General features: G+C 57.2%; 1 protein-coding gene across 3 annotated transcripts; it reads right to left on the minus strand.

The window, feature by feature from the left end:
* Positions 1-271: 271 nt before the first annotated feature.
* Positions 272-9,777, minus strand: USF2 (upstream transcription factor 2, c-fos interacting). Of its 3 annotated transcripts, none has more exons than XM_036274690.1 (10): positions 9,569-9,777; positions 9,254-9,300; positions 9,026-9,144; positions 8,692-8,892; positions 8,143-8,293; positions 7,931-8,018; positions 7,602-7,660; positions 1,262-1,356; positions 1,010-1,138; positions 272-918 (listed from the first exon to the last, which is right to left on the minus strand). In XM_036274690.1, exons 1-10 carry the CDS (start codon positions 9,628-9,630, stop codon positions 829-831), a joined length of 1,041 nt encoding a protein of 346 aa, XP_036130583.1. In that variant the 5' UTR covers positions 9,631-9,777; the 3' UTR covers positions 272-828. The 3 variants fall into 3 exon arrangements, with proteins under 3 accessions (XP_036130583.1, XP_036130584.1, XP_036130585.1); XM_036274691.1 differs by having other exon boundaries at positions 8,773-8,892; positions 9,569-9,644; XM_036274692.1 differs by lacking the exon at positions 8,692-8,892.
* Positions 9,778-10,579: the final 802 nt, after the last annotated feature.

Genomic DNA, 10,579 nt, shown 5'->3' on the forward strand with positions numbered 1-10,579 from the left:
GGTGACACAGGAGACCCCAGCCTCTCCTCCAAAAACATGGGTCCTTGACCCAGCCTCTCCCTCGCTCCCACACCACCTATACACACCTGGGCCTCAAAGAGGACATTCATTCCTTAACCCTCCTTCTAGCCAGCCAACAGACTGGGTACCGTGCAGTACAGAATGGCAGGCACTATCACACAGCCATTAATACAACAGCTGAGGCCCTGCCCTGACAACTCTGCAGACCCCTGGCCCCTACCCACACCTGAGATGGACAGATACACAGACAGACAAGGCGGGGCCACATGGGGCCAGTTTATTGCAGTTAAATACCTCTCTCTCTCTCTATTTTTTTTGTCCATTTTTTCCATAAAGAAAATTAAAACACACACACACACCCAAAGGGGAGCAGGAATCCAGAAACAAGAGGTGGGGTGGGCCACGGCCTCCCTGCTTAGGTCCAGGTCCCAGGGATGGCCCCCCAAAGGCTCCCCTCCTTCCCATAAGCACCGTCACAGTACCTCTAGAGACCAAAGAGGCAGTGGGATATGGCAGGGCCTCTGTCCTCCTCCCTTTTGCCTCCAGGCGAGACCACTAGAAGTGCTGGGGCTTAGTGGGGGCCGGGAGAAGGGACACAGACAGATGGGGAGGGAGGACATCATTTCCACGTTGAGGAGAGCGGTGGGTGCTTATCCACAGAAATGCATTACTTCTCCCCATTTATTTTGTTAAAAATCTACTATAAAAAAACGCAGCTGGGGGAGGGGCATGTGTCCCTCTCTGTGCTAAGGGCTGGGGAAGGGGGCAGCAGAGGCCCAGAGGCCCCCGCTGCACGACGGGCGGGCGTCACTGCCGGTTGTTCTCGCCCACCATCTCCAGGTTGTGCTGCTGCAGCTGGGCACGAAGCACGGCGTTTTCATTCTTCAGCTCCTCGATCTGGCAGACGTGAGAGGGAACAAGAGGGAGGGATGGTTCCCTGCACCTTGGGGTCCTGGGTGCTCCTCCCAGCCCCCACCCTGGCACTCACCTGCTGCCTCAGGAGCTCATTGTCCATCTGCAGCCGCTCGGCCTCCTTGAAGGTCTCCTGCATGCGCTGGTTGGTCTGGCGCAGCTCCCGGATGTAGTCGCAGGCCTTCGACAGGATCCCTCCTTTACTCTGGGGGGTGGGCAAGAGCCTTCAAGTGAGCACTGCCTGCTCGCCTCTGTCCACTGGCTCACCCCGGGACAGCTCGTGTGCCCCGTGGTCAGGCAGACTTCCTGGGGGGGCTGGGGCACTCACCGCTCCTGTCTTGCTATTGTCCGCATTACAATCTGGAATGATTTTTGAAAGTTGGACAATCCAGTTGTTGATCTTGTCCCTCCGCCTCCGCTCCACTGTAGGAACAAGAGCAGCACCAGTAGGTTCGCAGAGCTTCCTGCGCGCTAGGCGGTCTGCCTCCCGCCCGCCTGGGCAGGGTCACCCTGCCTCCAGACACTGGGTCAAGGCCCGAAGGCAGGCGGCTGGCTCCCCCCGCACACTGCTTCTCAAGAGAAACACAGAAAGTCTTGCTCTCGAGTGCCACACACACCTTTAAAGCAGAATCAACAGAGGGGACTGCAGGTTCATTTTGTTTGTCTATTTTCTTTTTTCATCCTCACCCAAGGATATATTTTTTAATATCTTCAGATAGAGTGGGAGGGGAAGAGAGCGAGTGAACAAGAGAAACATCGATGTAGGAGAAGACACATCAATTGGTTGCCTCCTGCAAAACCCTGACCAGGGCCGAGGACGAACCACAACCAAGGTACGTGCCCTTGGCTGGAATCGAACCTGTGACACTTTGGTCCGCAGGCCGACTCTCTAACTGCTGAGCCAAACCAGCCAGAGCTTGTTTGTCTATTTTTAAAAATCTGAGTCAACATCTAAAAATGAGGAAATTTCACATAATAATGAACATCTCTGGAAAAACGGAGTTGTGGCTACAGTTGGCATGCGCTCGAGAGGCAAGAATGGGCAGAGTCCCTTCACACGAAACCACAGCCCCTGCATTCAACTGTCCAGTCCTCGGGTCTCCCCAGAGCACTGGGTCCCACAAGCTGCTCTTTCTTCCTCTTTAAAGCCAGTCTGACCTCGTCTCATCCCTGTTTTAAAACCCTTTTCCAAGGACCCAGCAGCCAGTCCCTGACCCCAGACTGGCACTTGAGGCTCTCGGGCTGTCCCATCAGGGCACCAGGTCACCCAGAACAGAACGAACCCTGTCTGGAAGGCCAGAGATGGCGAACTAGTGGAAGATTTCACTTGGAAAAAATCCAAATTTGTCATTTCATAAAATGCCACAATGTCACTCTGCCAGCTGAGTCAAGCAGCAGGGCTTGTCTTCTCTCTGGCTTCTCACCTGGCCCCCATGTCCTGACCTTGTGACGGCTGCCTGGGGCCTGCCTGCGTTAGAGCCGAGACCCGTTTAGGGCCTATTGAACGAGCCTGTCCCAGCCGTTCTTTACCTCCAACCCCAGTACTAGGCACTCGGGACACACAAGAAAGTCCAGCCCCCCGGCTCAGTCCGCGGCCAGGACGGCCCACGGATAAGTGTGGACGCATCTGCGGAGAGGGGACTGGGCCCACGGGGAGCCTTGGGAAGGAGCCAAGACCTCTTCTCAGGGTGGGCAGTGTTGACGGGAGACTGCGGAGGGCACTGAGCGAGGGTGGAAAGGAGGGGCGGGCCAGCACCGCCCGACCCTGACCCTGACCCCGACACACGTGGCCACTAAGAGACAATCCCCGCCTTCTCCTGGCACTTGGTTTCATCCACTTAATGCTGAGCACCTCCAAATGCTCCCCACTGTGGTTGGGTGACAACATCCTACTCTGTGGAGGATTTTCCCCTTCCCTGGCTCCTCTTCCTCCCTTGCTCTCCTCTTTCCCCAGAAACCTCCCTACTCAAATGACAAGAACAGTGCCCAGTAGAGAGCTTTGTCTGACCCTGGTCCTGGGCCCCACTGCTGTTGTGATGAGAACCTTCCTTTCGAGGACAGCCTTGCTTGTCTTAGTGTCTGGGAACTCTGCGGCCAAAACCCGCAGCAGAGCCAAGAGTGCGGCCCAGGCCTGGTGGCAGGCCCGCCGTGGCCCTCGGCCGCGTGCATGCCCCACTCCAGAGGTTCCAGCTGAGGAACTCAACAGATGGCTTCTCCGGTCCTTCCCCGGGCCTGGGCACCAGGCTGCAGCTGCACCTCCCCAGTACTCCTCACTTCAAGCCACCAGGGGGCAGCGACAGGTGCTGTGGCACATCTCCAGTTTGCATTTACTTCTTAAAAACACTGCCACCTGGCCAGAGTGGCTCAGTTGGTTGAGCATCAGCCTGTGCAAGGAAATGTTGCTGGTTCGATTCCAAGTCAGGGCACAAAGCTGGGCTGCGGTCTGATTCCTGGTTGGGGCACGTAAAGAAGGCAACTGATTGATATTTCTCTGTTTCTCTCTCTTTTAAACACGTCCTCGGGTGACGATTAAAAAAAAAGTACTGCCTGCCCTACTGTGTGCACAGCACTGAGGCTGGAACCCACTGTGAGGTGCACACAAACAGGTGAAAGTAAGTGATACCAACAGTAAAGGACATGTTATAACTGAAGACTGTGCCCAGCACCCGGGGCACCCCAGGGTAGGCAATGATTTCTGCATGGAGTGGGGTGGGGTGTAGCCTCGAAGACTAAAAGGAAACATCTGGGCTAGTTTATGATGGGAGAGACATCAGGCAGACAGGTGTGAAGACCCCAAGGAACAGTGACATGGAAGTAATGGGGATGGGGGGCATGCAATAGGGCGACAGGAAGAGGCTGTGAAGGCCTTGTGCCTGCTGATGGGTCTGGACCTCATCTCTCACTCTAGGGCCCGGGCCCTTGAGCCTGGGGCCTTCCATGCAGCAGGTGGAGACGTGTGCTGGGGAAGACCACCTGGCACATGTGAAACAGAGGAAGACCAAAACCAAGGCCACGTGTATTCCACAGAAGGGCTTCAGTTACACCCACACAACATTTAAAACACCACCTAGAAGTAAAATCTGCCAGGACAAACTCACAATACACTCGGAGACATCAACACTCCTCTCAGGACGCAGTAGAACAAGTAGACGAAAAACCAGGAGAGGAAACCTGAACCGCCAACGCCCCGACCGAGTGGACACGGAACAGTCCGCAGCAGCAGGTCCGCGGCAGCTTTCACCACGACAGACCGTGCTTGGCTACGCGGCAAGTCTTAATCCAGTTCAAAGAACTAAAATTATATAGAGTGTAATAAGACTAAATTCAAAACCAGTAACAAAAAGACATCCAGAAAACCCACAAATATCTGGAAATTAAGCAGCATTCTTCTAAATCACCCAGGAATCAGAGAAGAAATCACAAGGAAAACTGAAAAATACTTGAAACTGAACGATAATAAAAACCCAACATATCCAGATGGGATGTAGCTAAAACGAGTGTTACAGTGAAATTTGTAACTAGAAAGTTTGTATTAGGAAAAGAAAGGTTTAAAATCATCTTTAAAAAGCAGAAGAAAAATAAGACAACTACCTAGCAAATTAAACCTTAAGTAAGTAGAAAGAAGAAGTTAGTAACGTTAAGAGTGGAGACCAATGAGATAGAAAAAGCAATTCTACCTGGCATTTAAAAATCAGATTTCAGCCCTGCCGGTTTGGCTCAGCAGTTAGAGCACTGGCCCACGGACCAAAGTCGCGGGTTTGATTGCGGTCAAGGGCACGTGCCCCAGCTGAGGGGCCCGGAGATGGGTTCCCACAGCACCGAGAACTGCTGGGAAAGATGTGAGAAGGAGAAGCTGGTCTGAAGCACAGTCTCCGACCTGGGGGTGTGCGGGAAGAGGGGGGCATAGTTAAGGTGGCCTGGCTGAAGTTCTGGCCTGCATAATTGGGACGGGGGGCCTTTTGCTGCAGTAGGAAAAGGAGTGTTGCGTGGGAGCTCTTGGGGAGGAGAGAGAGCAGGATCTGTTTGGACACACTGAGTTTGAGGTGTCTCAAGGACATCCAGAAATGTATCTTTTGGATGAGCAGCTCAGACTGAGTCTAGAGTTCAAGGAAGCCCCAGAGGGACACTGAGGAGGGGCAGGTCTCATCTTTTTGGAGTCACACAGGAGAAAGCCAGCAGAATGCCCTCCCCGGAAAAGTAATGAACACCTACACCTAGGGACGGGGCTTTGGGGATATTGACAACCCGAGCCTAACATTTCACTCTCCGGAGGCTGCCCAGATCTTAAGAAACATCAGGAGCCGAAGCAATTTCCCAGCCTTGCCCAATGTGAAGAATCACTTGAGGAACTTGGGTCTCCCTCTGACCTACCCTTCAGAACCTGTGAGGAAGCCCTGGAGACCCTGGCTGCTAACGAGCTTCCTGAGTGCCTAGGAAGCCCCGCTCTAAGGAGCAGGCGGGAGGAGAGGCGAACAGTAGAGGAGAATCAGAGCAGACAGAGCAGAAAGGACCATTACCAAAAGGAGGGGACCACGCAAGGTCAGATGCTTAGAATGCAGAAAGGAAAAGAAGCCAATGGATTTGGCAACGAGGTCGTCATGGACGAATTAAGTGGGCAGAGAAAAGAGCCAGACTGCGATGGGTACAGGATGGGCAAAAGATGGCCCAAATACTCTGCAGGTTAGGAGAGGGTAAGGGCAAGGTTGTGAAAAAGACTGCTTTTTGTAGGAAAGACTTCAGAGTGTTTGCAGGTAGATTGGCCTAGTGACAGGCAGAGAGTGAGAGAGTGAGGTACAGGGTGGCTGGAAGGCACCCCAAGAGTGGTTTGCTGCAGCCTCACTGGGGCCACCACTGCCGGGAGCTCACATGTCTCAGCTCATGCATCCTCACAAACCTCTGCAGGACACGGGTTGACATCATCTCACAGAGGACTGAACAGGCACAGAGACTAAGAGCCAGTCTGAGGTCATATGACATAAGCAGTAGAGACAGAACTGCTGGGTGGCCTACAGGAGGCCCCTCACAGTTGCCACACCCAAAACTGAGCCCAGACTCAACCCTTCCCTTTTCAAACCAACCTGATCCCATATGAAATCCTGATTCTCCAGCCTTGGAATCTTCTCCCCGCGCCCTCCCACCCTCCATGCCCTGTCCTATCCCAGGCCAGTCATCTGTAGTCGCCTCTTATTTACTTAGGCCCCACTTGTCCAAACATTTATGAAGGAATCAGACTTGAAAATGACCTCTGGCACCCCTTACTATCTAGCCTCCGTACACAAACACCTCTGTTGGTTTCCCTTCAAACTACAATAAAACCCAAGAGCAGGGACACTGGGAGGGCCTCTTACAAGGCCCCGTGGGACCGGCCTGGCCTTGACCAATCCTGTGACTCTGCCAACTTCCTCTTTCCTTTCCTGAATTCTGCTCTCCTTCAAACATGCCAAGTCTGTTCCGGCTCAGGCGGGGGATTCACACTTGCTCGTCCCTATGCCTGGGACTCTCCCCCAGGACTTAGCTGGCCTCTGCTCAGAAACCTACACTGCTGCCACTACTCTCTATCTCCTTACCCAGCTTTATCTTCCTTCATGCTGCCTGACGTCACATTGTAGCTTTGTGTAATTTCTATTTGTCCTATCAGAATAAACACTACGAGAGCCAACACCTCATCTGTTTGATTATCCACTATATCTGAAAACCTGAAACGGGCTGGCACAGGGTGTTTGTGCAGACTGAATGCCTCAACTTAGAGAGCTGCTTCGACCACAGCTGCTAGGCCCATCCCCAGCTGAAGACCTTTAGAACCCTGGGGCCTCACTCTGGCATTCAGGGCCTTCCTTGACTCTCCTGGCTCCCCTCCCAAGCTCTCCACATCAGACCTCGCAACAACCAAACCAGCACCCTCCAAAGCAACTTGACTCCTCTCTGCCTTCCCCCTTCCAGCCTCTGCTCCCCTCTGTCTGACAGGCCCTCCCAAAAACCTCCCCAGGGAAGCATCACCTGATCCCCCAGTCAGTGTTCAGTCAGACACTAGCCTGAACTCCCAAGCTTCCACACTCCACACTATGCCCCACACCTGGCCCAGGGCACATGCTGTCTGGAATCCACCTTTAGGAACTATTTGCTGAAGGACAGTTGTTTGGGTGTATTTCCCTGGACAGAGGTTTGGGTAGGAAACTAGGAGACAGCAAAGAGGGCTAAAATGACCTTAGGATGTGGAGTTGGTGTTTATAAGGGCAGGATTGCTCCAGCCTTGGCCAGCCAGAGGCACAGCTTCCTGCAGCTTCAGCCTCCAATGTGCTCCCTGTCAGACCAGGTACTTCTGAAGGCCAGGCAGGCAGGGACATGACGGACTCGAACACAACAGCTGCCAATGGAAAGGGAGGTCCAGGGGAGCAGGAAATCTGTGTGTGAGTGTGAGACCTGCCATTTTAGATGCTGGCCCTTCATTCAAAATCACCAGCCAGGGTGACAAACCACATTCCAGTCCATGCATCCTGCCTATCTGTTCATAAACTTCCTCCCTCTGTTTCTACTTTTCCAGCGTTCAACAGACACGACTCTCGCACTTGGAGCGTGCCCAAGATCTGTGACTCCACACACCAGGCCTGGCTGGCTGTCCCTGTGAGGCCGAGGCCTGGCTTGGCCCAAGGGCTCCACTTTGACTTTACCTTCATTGTGCTGAGCTCTCCTTCTCTCGTCCCGGGGTGTTCTAGTTCCATCAATTTTCCTAGAAGAGGGATAAAATGGGCACATGTTAACTTAGGCCCCACTTGCCCAAATAGTTATTGAGGAATCAGACTTGAAACGACCTTTGCTAAGACATATCCGCAAAAGGAAAAATAAATGACTGTTTTCTTATATTAAAGGAACAAAAACAGACCAAAAAAACACATCAAGTGTCTGCTATGAGCTCAACTGTCTGGCTTGTATTCCAGAAAACCCACACCAGGCCCTCCCAGTGTCTCTCCTGCTAGTAGGCCCAGTCTCCTGCACATACGGGGAGTAGGGGTGTGTCCGGGGTGCAATCGTCCTTTGCGTTCCTGTCTGAAGCACGTCCTGGGGCGTCATCATGACATAGAACTGGCCTGTAGGGAAAGTGGGGGGGTTAGTGCTAAAACTGGGAGCAGAGTCAGAAATGGCTGGGGGACTCCCTCCCTGCTAGACCTGTTGCCTCCCCTGCCTTCCACCTTGGCCCCTTCCTCCCTTTACCTCCGGCCTGCAAGCTCTGGTCTGTGGTCTGTACCGACACAGCTGTGGTATCTCCCACACTGGATGCTGGGAAATAGGCAAATCGTGCCTCCCCACTGACAGCCTCAGCTGCTGGGCTGCCGCCATTGCTGAAGGGATTTTGGATTACAGCCTGGGGAGGAGGACACAGAGACTACCCTTAGCCATCTTGTTCCCCAATCTATCCGCTTGTTGCCCTGTCTGATGGATACTGCATCCTCTATGGAGGGTGGGGAATCCCTCTGCCTATGTCTCAGTTGGTCCTGGAACTTGCAGACACTCAGCAGTCATTTGGTGAGCCAATCGATTTTCACCTCTATGAGACTTTTCTACTACCATCATCCCTCATTTACAGAAAGAAAAAACGAGGTTCCAAAAATCTTGCCCAAGGTGTCACTGTGCAGAACAGGAATTTAACCCGCAGTCTGACAGCCTGAAAGCAGTCTCTATGTTGCACATGCCCCACCCACCCGGGCTCCCTCAAAACAGTCAGTCCCCTCTCCATCCCCCCAGGCGAGGCTGAGCACCTACCAGTGGGAAGGGTGCTGCCGGACCTGGGGGCACAGAGGCAGCAGCGGGACCCGGGCGCTGGGCTGCCCCATCCACACCCACCTGGGTCACAGCCTGCTGCCCCCCAGCAAAGGCAGCCGTAGACACGACGCTGACGGCGCCTGCTGTGTCGCCTTGGCCATCCAGCTGACCATCAGTCACCTGGACTACGCGGTATGTCACCTGCAGGGGGCGGCAGAGCAGCGAGACCAGCGCTAGGGCCCGGGCAGGGGCCAGGTCCGAGCCCCTCCCAATCCTCCCAAGTCGACCCTCCGCTCAACACTCCCCTGGCCCACTGTCTCCCGCCCGGGCTCACCTGTCCTCCATTATTCTCTGTGCGGAACTGGTACTGGATGTTGTGGTCGCCGAACGCCGCCTGCTGGACGCTGGCGATGGCCACCGCCGTCTGCTCCTCCGCCCCAGGGCCGTCCCCGCCTACGGTCGAAGGAGGGTAGGGGCGATGGTCAGCGGTCGCGCGAGCCTGGGCACCCCTTGCCCTCCCCGGGCGCAGGCTGCGGCCCCGGTGGGCCTCGCGAGCACTCACCCTCCTGCAGCTCGACGCCCTCCTCTGCCTCGGGTCCTTTGTCGTGACTGCGGGGAGGGAGGGCAGAGGGGGTCAGGGCCGCCCGCATCCCCGCCCCTTTGCTCAGGTGCAAGGCCCCCATCCGGCCCGGCCCGGCCCGGCCGGGGGCTGGGGCTCCGCTAGGGCCCGGGGCGGGGGGCATCAGCACGGTCCCCCCTCCCTCGCGGCCTCCATTTTGAGCTGGGCCCCGCGGTCGCTCGGGATCATGGCGGCCCGGCTGCAGGCCGAAGGGCCGGAGCCAGGGCGCGGGGGCACGGACCGGCCGGGCACCCTTACCTGGCGGCGGCAGCAGCGGTGGCCGAGGCAGCGGGATCCAGACCCGGGTCCAGCATGTCCATGGGGGGGTGGGGGCGGGGGGGGGCGCGCGGCCCGGGGGGAGGGGAGGGGTGGGGTGGGGTGGGGAGGGGAGGGAGGGGAGGGGGCGGGCGGCCGGGGGGGGCCCCCGAGCCCGGCGCTCACGCCGCGCGGCAGGAGGGGACGGAGGAGACACGGGAGCCGCTCGCGCTGATCACGGGGACAAACAGTGGGGTCATGTGAGGAGGAGATGCCGCCGCCGCCGCCGCTTTTCCTGTAGCCGCCGCCGCCGCCGCCTCCGCCCGCTCTCTTGCCAGCTCGCGGCAGCTCTGGGCTCCGGGACGCAGCACGGCCGCCCCCCGCCCGCGGCCCTCGGGCCTTCTTCCCCGAGCCGCCGCCGCCGCGACTTTTTTTTTTTAACCCGGCCCGCCCTAGACGGCCGCCGCCTCTCCCCTAGGTCGCCGGCTCGAGCGTCAGCCGCCCGGCCCGGCCCAGTCCAGCGGCAGATCGCTGCTGCAGCGGCCGCCGCTTTCTATTTTTTCCTCCTTTTTTTTCCTTCTTTACTTAAGCGGCGCGCGCGCGGCGGCGGCGGCGGCGGCGGCGGCGGCAGCGCGAGCCCCGGGCCGACGCGCGCGCGGGGAGGGCAGCCCCCGGGGAACGCGCACGCTGTTTGTCTCGGATGGCGGGCGGGCGCGCGCCGGCCGGGTCTCGGCGGGGCGCCGGGGCGCTGCCCCGCTCCCGGGCCGCCTGGCACTCGCCAGCGGGCGGCCCGGGTGGAACGCGGGCCCGGATGGAACGCCAGGGGACGAGGCAGGCTGCGGGGTTTGGAGACTGTGGTCGGGGGACGGGGGGGCGTGAGTGGAGTGGAACGGTAGAGGAGCGCGCATGCGCGCTCCCGGCGCTTGGGTTAAAGTGCATGAAGGCGGAGGCACGGGGCGCATGCGCACGCCTGGGCGGGGCCGGGGCGCGCACGCAGGGCGGGGCGGGGCCAGT

This window comes from Molossus molossus, unplaced genomic scaffold (assembly GCF_014108415.1).
Source record: "Molossus molossus isolate mMolMol1 unplaced genomic scaffold, mMolMol1.p scaffold_m16_p_21, whole genome shotgun sequence".
NCBI classification, from domain to species: Eukaryota; Metazoa; Chordata; class Mammalia; order Chiroptera; family Molossidae; genus Molossus; species Molossus molossus.